General features: G+C 34.4%; 1 protein-coding gene across 1 annotated transcript; it reads left to right on the top strand.

Annotated features, from left to right (window-relative positions):
• The first annotated feature begins 19 nt into the window (after nt 1-19).
• Nucleotides 20-3,879, top strand: LOC126056291 (zinc carboxypeptidase-like). Its single transcript, XM_064039951.1, has 6 exons — nt 20-358; nt 609-999; nt 1,469-1,589; nt 2,716-2,936; nt 3,219-3,303; nt 3,588-3,879. The coding sequence occupies exons 1-6, from the start codon at nt 63-65 to the stop codon at nt 3,851-3,853; spliced, it is 1,380 nt and encodes a 459-aa protein (XP_063896021.1). The 5' UTR covers nt 20-62; the 3' UTR covers nt 3,854-3,879.
• Nucleotides 3,880-16,116: the final 12,237 nt, after the last annotated feature.

Below are 16,116 nucleotides of genomic sequence, written 5' to 3'. Positions count from 1 at the left end.
TGTGTACTTAGGAAAATTCATGACAATCATTCTGATTCGGACGTAGGAAGAAGTTATACGCAATGAATTTCAAAGAAATATTTTTAGTTTTAGCTATAAGTGTAGCAATTACTATAACAAATGCTGAATATGTTAGTTACGATCAATATAAAGTATACAAAATAATCCCCAGTTCAGATACTGAGGTACAAATACTACTAGATGTACAAAAATCAAATCAATATTTATTTTGGAGTGACATTGTTGCTAAGAACAGTGATGTTAGGATTATGGTGGCTCCAGCAAAACAAGTGGAATTTGAAAAATATTTTGAAAGTGTAAATATTCCAATGAGAGTTGTCATTGAAGATGTACAAAAGTAAGTATATAATCTATACAATATACATGTAATAAATCAATTAGATTGATAAGTAAATTTTGATATAAACGCTGGTAAAAAAGTATACCAATGTAAATTTTCAACTCTACTTTCGATACTTTAACTTTCTGTGAAAATGAAATAGAATCCAGCTATTGCAATCACATTCATACACTTTTAGTGGAGGTCCTGTTAAAATTTAGGGGATGAGTAAGCAATCTCAAATCATGTGCTTCTTAATATCTTCCAGGCTAATCAACGAACAGATGGAGCGCCCAGCAACCCGAAGTGCCAAGTATGAATGGAACTACTACTTATCCCTAAATGAAATCTACGCTTGGATCGACCAAGTCGTAGAAGAACATGCTGATGTAGCCAAAGCCGTCACTATCGGCAACTCAGTAGAAGGCAGACCGATCAGAGGAATCATAATTGATTTCAAAAAGCAAGTTAATCCTATCATTGGTATGATTGAAGGTGGTATTCACGCTAGAGAGTGGATCTCACCTGCTACAGTGACCTATATCATCAATGAGTTCTTGACTAGCTCTGATCCTGAAGTCAGGTTTATGGCTGAAAACATTGTATGGCATATCTTCCCTGTTGTCAATCCTGATGGCTACGCGTATACTTTTAGTGATGTGAGTATCTACTTTGATAAGTTTATTAGCGCTTGGTTTTTTGCGTCATTCCAAAAAGTCGTGAAAACCATGTTTAAATTAAAGCAAAATAGGGATTTCCTGATTGGTATTTCAAGGATTCATTTTAGAAGTCTAGACGATGAATACAATAGATAACGATACAAGTACTATACCTACATGATTTATGAAAGAATGTTACCTATAAGATGCAACATTGTAGGTCACTCAAAAATAATATAGACACTTACCGTCTTACCACAAAAACTTTTAAACGTCAGTTTATGCCTTGTCTAAAAAAATGTCAAATTATGACGTTGACATATGGTTCATTTTGCAGCCAAAATTTTATTAGACAACTGTAAAACAGGGTTTAAAGTTTTTGTAGTAAGGCCCTTAGCAATCATCCTAGAACTATTCAAGAACTAGTATGAAGAACTATTATTTCTAAAAACAAATTAATTGGTTACAGAACAGAATGTGGAGAAAGAACAGAAGCAGGTTCAACCACACATCTTGTGCCATCTATGGACTTTCTGACGACATCAGTAATGGAATCGACTTGAACAGAAACTTTGGTTATGTATGGATGTGTAAGTATAGTTTTGCTATCTAAATTAGTATCTAAAGTAGTAATAATGGTTACAAAGTTATAAGCTGCAGGAGAAAGAAGTCCCTTTAAGAGTTTCAATGACCTGGGCCTTTAAAAGAGCACATACAGTGTCTGACACAGGTTTTGATGATTTTCCAGTTACCTAAAGATACAATGAAAAGCTGAACCGTCCGGAAGGTTATTTATTATGATTGGTTTTATTTTGTTTCATAAAATTTTTCCAAGATATAAGCACCTGTGTTACGCCTACCATATATTTTTTGCAAATGTACATCAAATTCCAATCTAGATCAAAAATATGCCTATTATTTTTGTTTGTAAACCTTTTCTAATTGCATAAAACAATAGAAAATTAGACCTCTACTTCTTTATCAAAATGTTCGTCCATAACTAGTTTGTATGTACCTATCTTAATTAATTGTAGTATTTTATATTCAGACTTATGATAAGTTGGTCATATCTGATACGAATTTCCGATAAAAACTCTTATATTGACATATTTGGACGATAATCACTAATTTATATGGATCAAATTCTCGTGCACTACTTATAAAATGTCTTATCTAATAGATTAAGAAACGCTATAATATTGAAATTTGTCTGTGTAAGTAGGTATATTTTTCTACCTAGTATCACTGCATAAACACGTGATGCAAAATTCTTCTTCATGTATTAGATGTCCGTCTATCAAGTCAAAAACTGATTTTTGATGTTGCGTTCAGCAATAGATGTTAATTTTAAAAACAACTAATTTGATGACCCTTTACTTCATGAAGATCACTTTTCTAAATCCCTACTAATATATGGGAACATGAAAAATAGCAGCTTCTTAGTCGCAATGACTCGCGCCACAGTTGAGCTGCAGCCGGGATAATATTATACTAATAATATAAAACTGAAGAGTTTGTATGTTTATTTACTGGAACGTACTAATCTTAAAAACTACTGGTCCGATTTGGACAACTGTTTCAGTGTTAGGTAGCCCATTAACCGAGAAAAGCTTTAGGTTATCCGTGTAAGTGGAGAAGTTTCCACGGGAAGCGCGCGAAACCGCGGGCAAAAGCTAGTTAAAATATAAAAATAAACTAGAATTGTTTATTTTACAGCCATTGGAGCATCAGACATCCCATGCGCCGAAACCTTTGCTGGCCACGTAGAATTCTCAGAGCCTGAATCCCGAGCCATCGCGAACTATGTCAACACCATTAAGAATGAGGGTCGTATGATGTACTACTTCGCTTTCCACTCGTACTCACAGATGGTGCTGGTTCCTTACAGCCATGTAGCTGGAGCGAATGTGCTGGAAGCTCCCAATTATGCTGATATGGTAAGCAATCGTTAAGTCACGAAATCATTACTAATTCGAACGGTTACCCCGGTCTTGAATCAATCCTTTCCGTTGGCAGGAGACCTTCTTGCCAAAAGTGGATGAAAAGCAATTTAACCATAACCATCTCTAAGATGATAGCTGTCTTCATACCAGATTATATCTGAATCGGTTCAGCAAGCTTTCACTGTGATAATATTAGTAAGATTTTATGATCAAACGCTCATGTCTTTTACTTATATGATGCTTATTCAATAGTTAAAAGTATTTTTATAATTTCAGTTTGAGATTGCAGTCAGAGGAATGGACAAACTGAAAGCTAAACACGGTACAGAATACGAAGTGGGTACATCAGCTGAAATTCTGTGTAAGTAATTTTATAACTTTTCTAGTCTTTCCCCGTGATTCTACTCGCTATTACTTTATCTATAGAGATACTTTGAAAATGCTGCTCACCATCACATCTTATTTAATCAATTATTTGTCAATGTTTCATGTCACGGAAGCTGTCTTACACAGACAGTCTTAGTAGTCGCCGTGTCACACACAGACAGCGCATTATATTTACACACACAAGTATCTATATAACTCACTCCGCTTTCGTGAGAGAAAACATCCATACTAGTATAAAACATATTTTTATTTCCACAGACCCAGTAAGTGGATCCAGCTTCGACTGGGTAAAAGGCGTAGCAGAAATCCCCATAGTCTACCTCTTCGAGCTTCGCGACGTTGGAGAATTCGGCTTCCTCTTACCCCCAGCACGCATCATTCCTAACAACCAGGAGATCATGGCTGGACTGATAGAAATGGAGAAGGTGACTCGAGGATTGGGATACTATGATATTGTCAGTGGTGGAGAGAGGGCCGTGGCCAGTTTCGTTTTGTTTGTTCTGGCTTTGTTTGTAGCTATGTAATTTTTGATTAAAGTGTTTTTTACGATTGTTGGTTTTTCTTTTCGATATTGGAAAATTTAAGGTAAAATATGACAATGATATCCTCGTAGCAAACTGTCGTCTAAGACGGCTAATCTTATTTAAGGAGATCAGCCAGCTACGTAGGACATATTGCTCCAACCATTTGCGCAAACACTGTTGCACTCTCTATTCTGTCACTCTCATAGCCTGGTTAAAGAAATATAATGGATCAGGCAATGCTCGCTCGTGCTACAAGAAGAGCATACTACTACAATGAATTAAAATCCACCACTGCCCTAAAATCAAACGCCTGTCAGTCTAGTCAAGTGCCAACCTTACACAAATAATTCCAGATTCACACAGCAACAAAAACAAAACACAATCCATACCAAGACTCTAATTACCTCCACGTCTGCCCTCTTGATACGAGTACCTAAACATTCCTCATATCCTCTTCTCTATTATTAAAAATATCCTCCCGTCAGAGACAGAAAGGTTAAACAATAATAACTGACTCGTCCCGATGTGACGCGCGACTGAAATCATATGACACGGCACACACACAAATCATAACGTCGAGTGGGATAGGGAAATCTGTGGAGACGTATGCGATCTAAAATAGTTCTTGAGATTTTTTTAGACAACGTAGTGAAAAGCGAGATAAATATGATGTTAGTTCAATAACAGGTGTCAGAGTTTTCAGAAAGGAAGATGAACCGAAGCTATGTATATATATACATACCATAGTTGGGGTTGCCTGGAGTTTCTTCTTGGGGATATGCTCGCAGTTTGCGATAGAATCACAGATTATATAATAGTTACTACGTAACAGATAAATCACTCCATACAAAAATGTCCATACCTACTGTTATAAGCACCTACAAGTTCCCCAACTACCTACAAATTCATAGCTGCGTTAGAAAATGAACCTTAAAAACTCCAGCGCTCGATTGTTATTTCAATGCGATAGCGCACAGTTTAGTGACCGCGACCGTGCCGACAGCGAGCGTAGGGTTGCCTCTTACAATTAAATAGGGAACAAAGTTACGCTTATTTGTAACTGACTTCCCGAATATCAATGGAGGTGCCCAACTAATTTTCGAGCACAGAACACGCAAGTATTCTATACTTACCTATTACCCCTGACACAACACCGCTGACCGCTGATACATACCTACTTACCCAAAATTGGTTTCTGCTCAGCGATAGGTATGCAATGTTCCAAGCCACCATTTAGTTGGACGAAAACTATACCTACTTATACTTGAAATGTTTTTAGCTACAAAACTCGGTAATCATTGCATGTATAACTAAGTATAAGGTATAAGTATCTATAATTTAAGTATCTGAAGTAAGTCGCTTATTTTTAAAATGACAAAGATGATAAGTATAATATTTTTACTTAAAAAAATCGAAACCTATGTATATTCATACATAGGTATAAAATATTTCTAAATGCCAATACATATATAATATTCCTATTCCTATTATATGTATATACTTTATATTTTCCTAAAATAGTCACATATACACCTACACAAATCAAAATAGTTCTTCAGTTTATTAGATAATTTTAAAAACCAAATAAAAAATAAACAATAATTGACCTGTCTACATCTCTAGGTAAACGGAAAAACGAAAGCTTTATATTTTTTCTTTTACTTGATCTGCAACCAAGCACAGCACATAACTGGCCAGAGGTCGTCATGTTCACAAATAAAAATAATAAACATAAAACGCGCGCGTCACGAGCGGCTGTCGAAAGCCCTGTGCCGCGTGGGGCTACCGGTAACCCAGCGAGCGGTAGGCATTTATCGCGCGCAAGTACAGAGAGTGACAGAGGCCTGATAGAATTGACAACATGTATTACAAAACCCTCACACAAAATGTTTGCTATACTTACTTATTATATCCTATGTAGAAAAAAACACTCGTGCCTTGAAGGATAAACAATCTATTTTCTGATCAGCGCTATGTAACACTGAAAAGGGTGAATTTGTTAAATATTAAGAATTACAAAATAAAAGGTGGAAGAAGGTAGAGACTCCACACATTTCTCTGTCAACGGGACATATTCAATTTATATGATAATATTTGGTAATGATCCCCTTTTTATTGTTTTCCCCTTAAACGTTGCGTAAAATTAAACTGTTTAGGAGATGTTACGTCACACACGTAATAATATTTTATTTACAAGGCGCGCAATATCAGAATATCATTTATGTAAGCCCTCAAAGAAAAGATTCGTGGAAACAATAAGAATTTATAAGTAGCCTTCAATTGTTTCAACATTCTTCTTTTTTGACATTACGCTTATTTTCTGTTCGAATTTTAAGTACAGTCAACCATTTTACATGAATGTCAATCTTTCCAACTTTTGTTGGTAAACACTCTTTTGGCTGATAGTTCAAAGATGCAATAGTGGGAGATTAAACGATAGAATCAGAATTTGTACTATCAGCTGTTTCTAAGGTTTCATTTATCTATTGCTTGTTTCTTAACAAACACTGGTACTCAGCTGCATCCAGTGATACTCGAAGCCAACTCCAAAAGTTGGGAAAATGCTAGGCAGATGAAGAATATTTACTGAAAGAAAACATAATGAATCCTTCTTCTCAAGTATCAAGAATATTTTTTACTTCTCACACTACACAAAAGCTATCAAACAAACTCGTTGACAACCCACACTCGTATATCAAAACTAACAAATTGCAAGTAAAAGCGAACTACATAAAGCAAAACTTAAGTCTAAATACGGAATCAGAAACTCAGACAACCCTTCTTCACATTCATCAATCATTTCAAAGTCGTTAATGAGTTGAAACTAAACATTTCTTGGAACCAATTTACTGAACCACCAGTATAAACTGACCTCTGCTTACCAACTGCATGTAGGGACATCGAGATCTAGTTTAAACTGGTCACCCAGTTTAACAAGACCTCGTGTTTTGTGGTAGAGGGTACAGGAAGGAGGTTTGGTAACACTGGTTGTCTTGTTAGTTAAAAATAACTAAATAACACAGTTAATGTCTAAACGTATTATAACACTAATAAATAACTGGCACATTCGTTTATTGGTGCTTTAAAATTTTATGCTGGAATAGATTTTGAAGTTATTAGGGTTCTGTTTTATAAATTAGAGAAAGGTTTCAAATTATTCAGTGCTTGTACTTATTAAAGAGTGTCCTATTTGGTAAAATAACAATAAAGTTTATAGGTGAATATGGTGAGTAGAGAATTGAAACCAACATTATTGTTTTATTTACATGTCTTGTTATTTTCATCAATCAGGAACATATCCTAAACATAATTTTTAATAACAGTTTTAACCTGAGGAAACTACTAAGTCTGCTACGAAGCTTCCAAAGTCAAAGTTCAATCATTTTCTTTGTAATAAAGTATTCGTACGGAACCCACATCAATTAAACTAATCACGACATAATCTATTTATACCCTTTTTATAAAAGTCGGGTTATTTGTTATAATTAGTGTGGTGACCATCAAAGAGTATTTTAACCGGATCTCGTTCCCATCGTTTTATTTTATATTCAAAATTATGATATACGATGAGCTAAAGTAGAACTTCACCGTAACGAGAACCATAGCGACATAATAAAATAACTATAATGGCAAAATGATGGGTTTTTAGTTGTTAATGACATTTGGTTTGAAAAAAATGTTATGGTATTTTTAATCTATGGAGGAAATAATCAGTAGCCCATTCTTTGATCGATGATGATTTCCGAACAGTTTTTTGAATGATTTTATTTTAATGATGATCAATGTTTTAATACAGTATACGGTAAGTCACAATTTGTATGGTAAGCCAGTCTAGTAAATAGCAACCGTTCATTGCCTACGAAGTTGTTTTAGCTACTCCTTGAAGATGCAATGAAATATAAATGGCGTCCACGGCCGATTTCGGCCACGGCCGCTGTTCTCTTTTAAGGAGATCAGCCATGTTTAGGATGAAAAAATATTTTTTGCGTCTGTATTGTCAAGAAATTAGCGACTCTTTAACGCAAAGTCACTTTTGAAAATTTTGATTAGTTCAGCAACTTTTGACGCTAACTGTACTGTAAGGTCAAAATGTAAACATTAATTAATTATTAGAACACCCATTTCTGTAGTTAGTCCGTAACTCAAAACACTGAACAATAAACAAAAGTTTCAATACAAATTACGTGGAAAACTTGGAAACGTAAATTATTTGTCACTGTACAAAGTTCTGCTAACAATTTACGTAGAAAACGTCTTAGATAAGACATAGGACATTATTTAGCTTTGTAATTAATTTTATTATGATGATTAATATTAATTTTAACTTAACTTTGCGGTGTTGTGATTTTTAAAGGATGTTTTAGATTTTTTTGAGGAGGTCAGATTGTCAGCCGATCCTTGTAAAACACTGGCATTCAGCTGCAACCGGTATGCCTGAAAGCCGACCCCAACATACTTGGGAAAAGGCTAGGTGCAGTGTTTTTTTTTTGTGTGACTTCTAACGTAAAAATATACGTATATACGATACCTATTAACGTTTGAGTAGTTTGTCATTATTTTGTTTGTATTTACGCAAGTTTATTGTCGACAGTACCTATTTGTACACATCAAGTATCAAGATTATTCTGCGCTAAAATTACGAATCACCAAATTTTGAATCATTTATAGTTTTTTTTTAATATGAGTTTTGGTATTTTTTCTGGAAGATAACATTACGTTAAAGACTAGTAATTTTTGTATCTAACTTAAAAATGAACTCATAATTATTTAGCAACTTCATAGCTCACAAATCTAGGGAGATAAGCATCGCACTTCACAACACTCGCCGCTTCCAAACTTTGCAATTGTTTCACAAAACATGCCTCTTGTTGTGACAGCGGTCTTTTGTCAAAGTCTACATATTTTACAAGTCAAGTTTCTATTGTATATTCACGATAAAATTATTGAGATAGGCTGAGTAGTAAAAAAAGTAAAGCTGAGTAGTTTTATTAATACAAAGAAAGGAACACATAAACTAAGAAAAAAACATTTTACATTAATCATTAAGTATGTATTTGGGAAAGATTTATCTTATACTAGCTTTTCTAAATGGTTTAACCCACGTACCAGGAAATCCAACTGAGTAATAAGTACTCAAGCATAATATGTCCATTCTAAGCTCTAGACTACAGTAGGTAGGTAGGTAGATATAATATGTTTTAGGTTGAAAATGCAACAGATAGGCAGAGTTACTTTTGAATTACAAATTTATAAGACTAAAAAATGTTTTCGTATTCATGCTCATAAGAAACTAGTTGCAGAAGCAAACGATATTAGTATAACAAACTTAAAAAGACACGAGTATAATTATGGGTTATGAAATAAAACAACAAAAACTTGACAAGGTGTAACTGTTTTAGTTTGACAAATAAACGGACATTAGTACAACTATTGCTATAACAACAAACGCGACTGAAAAGCTTTCAAACGTTGGTATGGCTCAACTGCATACGTTTTGCTTGAAAATACTTTTATACTGTACGATTTCTTTGGAATTTTATTTAAAATTAGAATTTAAAACTAAATATTAAATTCTGTCTGTAAAATTGGTTTTTCAAAACCTTATTTTGTTATCAATATTTGGTTAGTAATAAATAGAATAACATTTGTGTTTTCCTTGATTACATGTAGGTAGATCTAATTTTACAAAGTTAAAAAAAACCAGGTGACGATGTTTGGGGAAGGCCTAATAGAACGTTTAGATACTGATTCTGATATGATGTCTAGACTGCTATCAAGAGTTATAGGGAATATTATATGATTTTCCTTAATTCACGACAGCAACAGATAAGCTATTGTAGTTGTCAATTGATGTATGGTTAAAGATCTCTCTAGGCGGTTGGTTGACGCTTCTCGTGACCAAAAGGCTGGCTATTACCTCGGACAAAGGATCAGCATGGCCATCCAACGAGGTAATGCTGCCAGTCTCTTGGGTACGCTCCCAGTTGACAGTGATGGGGATGAATTTTTTGACACTTTTTAGATATAGTGTTTTTTTTATTGTTTTACTAGGATAGTTTTTTTTTGTGCTGCAACTATCTATGTAAATAACTATGTAAATAAAACAACCACTACGTATTGGTTACATAACAATAATTACAGAAAGCATCGTGCACGTGAAAGTCGTTACGCTTCACGACTAATCGTGCGATCGTGTTATAAAAACGTACTATTTTAAACCTCATCTCAAATGTCATCGTTTGAGGACAGCTGATGAAATGGGACGTCGTTCCCCCATCAATTATGTATGTTTGTTTGTCTTGTTTCTTTCTCCGCAACTGAAGGGGAAGTCTATCGGCTTCCTGTTTCAGAATAGGTGCGATGTGCGACTTAAATGTCGTGCGTCGTCTTTTTATGTCGTACGATTATTTTTGTAACGGTCGAATGGATTTTTAGTGTGACAGATTGCGTGGATTTGTATTTTTGTCATAAACATCTTTTTTTAGGTGTGTTGTTTTATGAGAGGTTTTATTTCAACGTGTTTTGACACTTTGTGTCGTAAGAAGCCATAAATCAATAGAAAGTGAGATATAAGTGGATTTTATTTAATATTTAAAAAAGGTTTTTTCTTGTTATAAGATTCATCTACAGTTATCACTTTTAGTTTCCATTTTTGCATATCTTCCAAAACCACCATTAGCATTGGTGAGACTTCGTAGCTAATCATTCATAGCCATTGAAAGATGGATGCACATAAAAAAATTCAGCCTTTATAAAATACCAAAAATCTCATCATCATCATCATCTCAGCCATAGGACGTCCACTGCTGAACATAGGCCTCCTCCTTAGATGTCCACAGATACCTGTTGGAGGCGACCAAAAATCTGGCAGCCAACTATACAGTAGCAAGATGTTTAGAATGCTATTAAAGACTCGGACGGCTTTGCACCTACTTATAAGAATAAGAGACTAAATTCTTACCTCTCGACCTATTAGTGAAAAGTGCATCCTTCAGTTGTTTAAAATTATCTCCTAACAGACAGACAAGCAGACACGATAGAAGACTTTGTTTATAAATTATGTAGTTGGAGAATTATTGCAAAACCCATTGTCCCACATCAATTAAAACAAGCCATTGACACCACGATTTAACACAATGAAACACACCCAAACATAATTGTGACCATTATTTCCTAACACGGGTACTCCATTAGCCAATCGCGTCAAGTCACCCGGTCCCATTGACAGATGATACCATTTCGGCCGGGAATCGAACCCAGCACTAGGGGAACGTGCCTAACGATCCATATGATTTATTACTGTCATTATTCCACCTTGGTATTGAAACATTAAAAATGACTGATCGACCTCATGCCATTATGACCTCTATCTACATCATCATAATGGTGATTTTCGTGTAGAGTTGTGAAGGATTTGTGATGTTTTGGTTTTGGGGGATAGAAGAAAGATCTTATAATGTGGGCAATGATTGCGTTTTTGAATTCACGTGGTGGTAATGAAGGTTTTCCTATGCGAAACAATTGAAGATAGATCAGTCATAGACTCATAGATATCGAGGTTTACTGACTTACTGCGGATTTCTATAAACTAACTATTTATTGTTTCGCGATCAGAGATATAATTTATATGGTGCTGTCAAAATTCATTCTTTCGTCGCAAGTCGATGGATAGAATCTGATAGGTTTTCTATAACGGTTATCCACGGTTAATTAGTAAACATTTTTTGGAAAATAGGTAAAAATACATAGCTGTTCTGCCCCGAATAAACAATGCTTGCGAATAGACTAGCTTTTGTTGTTATTTTCTTTGATTGCTGATTTTGTTTGTAAAATTGGAACTATCTGATCAAAAGCAACATGCGCTCAGTTTCGTGTCAAATAAAGTAATATTAATATTTAAAATAAAAAATGTACCGGAAACTAAATTTATCTGAAAATACATAATATCTCTACAAGAGCTGGGGTTCGAATTGAAAAATACATTGCATGCTACATAGCCCATTAATTGATGAAATTACAATCTAGGTAAAACCACTAATAGAGACTAGCTTTAAATAAAAATAAAACATTAACTGAATAATAATATCCCCACAGTCATTCATCACTCATGTTTACAAGTTTTTCTTAAACAAAAGAATTCCGAAAATCCTCCCTAAACTTGCATATTTCAACCACAAATCACTACATATGGACTTCACACCTATTTATAGTTTTTCCCACAAAATTCTTTTATTATCTTGGGGCCACTAAAGTGGCGCACCGCGGTAATTATGTGCAACTTTGTGACTTCCTCGTTTTATTTTTTTACTTTACTTCGGTTTAACTAAGATTAGTATACCTAATTTATAGTTTTGGAAATAGGGGGAATAGTGTATTCTAGTTTTATGTTGTGTCGATTTGCTAATATTGCTATTTTTCTCATTTAATATATACTAGCTACCACTCGCTTCTTCGCCCACATGGTGTGTCGGTAAAAAGTTGCTTATGTGTCAATTCAGGATATCACTTAATTACATACCAAATTTCAACCAAATTGGTCTAGCCATTTTTGCGTGAAAGAATAACAAACATACAAATATAAATGCTAATAAAGAACTGATTATTGAAATAAAACGATAATTAATCATTAACTTGTTGAAGCGATCGCGATGTTCAAAACTTTTGTGTTGAATTTTTTTCCCACAAAATTCTTTTACTATCTTGGGACCACTAAAATGGCGCACCGCGGTAATTATGTGCAACTTTGTGACTTCCTCGTTATTTTTTGTTAAATGTTTGGGGTAATAATGTTAACGGTTTCGGTTAATTAGCTAAGGTTAGTTTAATTTATAGTTTTGGGTGTAGAGGGAATAGTATATTAAAAATTTATTTTCATGATCTTGGCGATTTGTAAATACCTATGGTTATTTCTTTCTATTTTCGATAGGTATAGTGGTATGGAACAGGGTGAAGTTAAATAACAACATGTATTGAATTTAAATTAATAGCAATTATCTATTAAAGCAAAATTATATTATTGTTATTAAAAAAGGTTTAGCAATCGTTTTACACTTATTTTAAATAATTTTTGCTTTGGAATTTTAACAAAAAAAATAAAAGATTTAACATTTTTGTAATAACACAAAAATATATTTACGAGTTCTTTGACGATTTACGATATAATTCATGGCTCTATTTAAACACACTCTCTGAACTCATACGAATTAATACTCTGCACTTTGCTCAATTTCAGCTAAAGCCACAATAGTTTGTGAATTTTAAACGTACCAACCAACAAATGAAGTAGAACAAAACGAAATTATGCGCACAAAATACTGGGAATTTTATAATAATTATACCAGCAACATTTTAGTCACCAACTACAGAGCTTTGCACCACAATATTCTCTCTCCTCATTACGCTTACATTTATTCTAGAAAAGGCACAAAACCTTATAATTACTATCCCAAAACCTTGGAACATTCAACCCACTGGATCCGCCGTGAGCACAAATCTATCTGCGAAAACGTCAGCTAGTTTACACGTGGTATACCACAAAAGGCAAAGCAACAAATAGTGACATTCATGTTCAGTTCAGTCATGCATTTTCGATCACATTGTCACACATGCATAATTGTTAAACACAAGCAAATACTCGGCATACATCTACTTATGAGAGCGAAAGAAAGCGATGCTCTCTTGTTTTCGGAAGAGGAGAAGGTATTGCAATGGTGTTTCTACTTAGTGAAATAATCTAAGCCAAAAACGCACAAAGAAACTAACAAGCGACCTTGCAACATAGTTAAGGATTAATAAGGAATTGTTTGAAGTGAAACTATTCGCGAACACCGCAAGGATGCCAAAATTTTAGTCAGATTGAAGTTTCCCAGTCCACATTGTTAGTGTGGCGGAAAGTTGCTCGATCCCGGCTTAGTTTATAAACTGCTTTAGGAATTAGATCACCACTATGCGGTAAGAATATCGTTCGGATTATACGGTTTTAAGTAGAGCTACTTTGCTAGCGTTTCAAAATCGTTTTAGCTTGCAGGTGGTATGAATTTGATGTGAAAATTTTAAATTTTCATCTCTCTATTCACTCAAACAATTGGAATTAGAGTGAACAACGAGTCAGTTCATATAAATTAAAAGTAATAAGTAATCCAATTTTTGTCCGTTCAAGGTTTTTATCAGAATTTTTTAGGTAGGTATTTATGATTTTTATTGGACGAACCATCTTTTGTCATGAAGAGTTGCATCTATTAGCAACACAATAATAACCTTAAAAAAAAGTTGAACTTTGAAATCAGAATTCTTTACCAAATAAACCCCTCGGTAAATTATTTATTATTGGGCATTACAGAAGATTTATTAACACGTCCGTTTCACGGCTTTTTTGGAAAATCACGCATCATTTAGCTATTGGGAATTCATCATTTTCGGTATAAAGAGAAGCATCGTTAACAGGCACCGATTATTTTAATAATAAATTAATAATTATATAATAAAAAAACTTTTAAGTTAAACGGTTTTATCTTATGTGCACTGAAAACTAGAAAATAAAAAAAACTGTTACTTACCTATAAACCTACGTAGGTGGTCCCGGTCATATTAGACTAAAATAAAAACGTGGGGCCCATTACCTAACTATTGCTGTAATACTTTCTTCTAGAGGTGTCATAGGTGTGGATTTCTACTTACTATAATCGTAACTGGAGATTTTGACAATCAATAATCAGCCGTAGCGGCTTCACCAGCGAACGCCGAGCTCACGATCTACCAAAGTATAAAGATATGCTTTGCCATAGGTAGGATTTCAGAGGGCCCCACGTTTTCATTTTAGTCTAATATGACCGGGACCACCTACGTAGGTTTATAGGTAAGTAACAGTTTTTTTTATTTTCTAGTTTTCAGTGCACATAAGATAAAACCGTTTAACTTAAAAGTTTTTTTTACCGATTTTTTATTTTCTAGTTTTTAGTATTTAATGAAAATGCCTACCGAATATTCCTCATTCTATATATGGGTCAGCAGCGGTGAGGGAGTGCCAGACTCTTACTGACTAAAAACCGTTGTGTTTCGTCGTAGGCCTTTTATGTACCAGGACAATCCCGCAGCCCAGGCAGGCCTTGGCCCTGTTGGGCCCCGCTGGGGTTGCTGACAGTATTCTACTTGAGTAGCCCTTTCATTTGATACCCATATTGAGGGGGTTATGGAAAAAATATGTAATCCGCCATTTTGTACCGGCGGCCATCTTGGATTTACAATGTTATTGATATTAGTATATTGTATTGTCATCGGAATTAAAGGTGTGTACCAAATTTCAGATCAATCTGACAACTGCAAGGTACTTAAATTTGAATTACTAAATTCGACCCAAGAATAAATAATAAAACCAACAGGGTAAGCTAAATAAAACCGTTTAAAAACCCGAAGTCTTGTGATTCAATTTTGATAGGTTTAGGTTGTGGAAAAGTAATCTCCCGATTAACTGTACTTAAAATGCCAAAGTAACCTTGACTGTTTTCTATTGCGCTTTCACAATAAAACTACTGAATCGATTAAAATCTAATTTGGTACGAGAGGTTACGGAAAATACAATACAATATAAACTTTGTAATCCATGTAGTTGGTCAAGTGTAGTTAAGTTTAATTCAACATTGATTTCGATTTCTCGAACACTTTCTATGCATATACTCCTGTAACAATATAACACACCCCTGTAAATACCCATGTAAACATAAATCATTTCGCACTTTCATAAAGTTAAGTGAAAAAACTTTTACCCAAAAAACGGTCAGTTATTTTTAGCTGAATTTCACGGGCCAATCCTTAGGGTTGTCACATCAAGTCATTATGTGACGCTACTAAAATTATATGAGTATGACTAGGCTTTTCTGAAATGGGTTGTTCCCATCCTGACACTGTTTCATCGGGGCTTATTTCTACCAATAAATATTAATTATTTTGTATACTTTTATTAGTTGGTCGCGCAAAACCTGATTCAATGTTTAAAGAAACTTTTAAATCATTAGTAGTTGTTTTAGTGATTGTCAACTAAATATTATTGGGAATTTAATATGGATAATGGTACTTAAGCTCCGGTTTGGATCTTTCACCATTGTGCTTTTTTATCATATCAAGACTACAAAATCGCCCGAGTTCAAAAACTTGTTTAAGCTTTAATAGAAAATCTGAAAAAAATAGTCCACAAGAAAATGTTTTTACTAGCTTCCGCTCGCGGCCTTGCCCGCGTGGTGTGTTGATAAAAAGTTAACCCAGGGTTT

Source organism: Helicoverpa armigera, chromosome 20 (assembly GCF_030705265.1).
Source record: "Helicoverpa armigera isolate CAAS_96S chromosome 20, ASM3070526v1, whole genome shotgun sequence".
NCBI classification, from domain to species: domain Eukaryota; kingdom Metazoa; phylum Arthropoda; class Insecta; order Lepidoptera; family Noctuidae; genus Helicoverpa; species Helicoverpa armigera.
The sequence above is the reverse complement of the archived record's forward strand: the minus strand, read 5'-3'. Positions and strand labels throughout refer to the sequence as shown.

Excerpts from the sequence above, each read along its gene's own strand:
- LOC126056291 (XM_064039951.1), top strand. The coding sequence starts at position 63 with ATGAATTTCAAAGAAATATTTTTAGTTTTAGCTATAAGTGTAGCAATT. Across the intron at positions 359-608 it reads GTCATTGAAGATGTACAAAA|GCTAATCAACGAACAGATGG; the intron begins GTAAGTATATAA and ends AATATCTTCCAG. Across the intron at positions 1,590-2,715 it reads CTTTGGTTATGTATGGATGT|CCATTGGAGCATCAGACATC; the intron begins GTAAGTATAGTT and ends TTTATTTTACAG.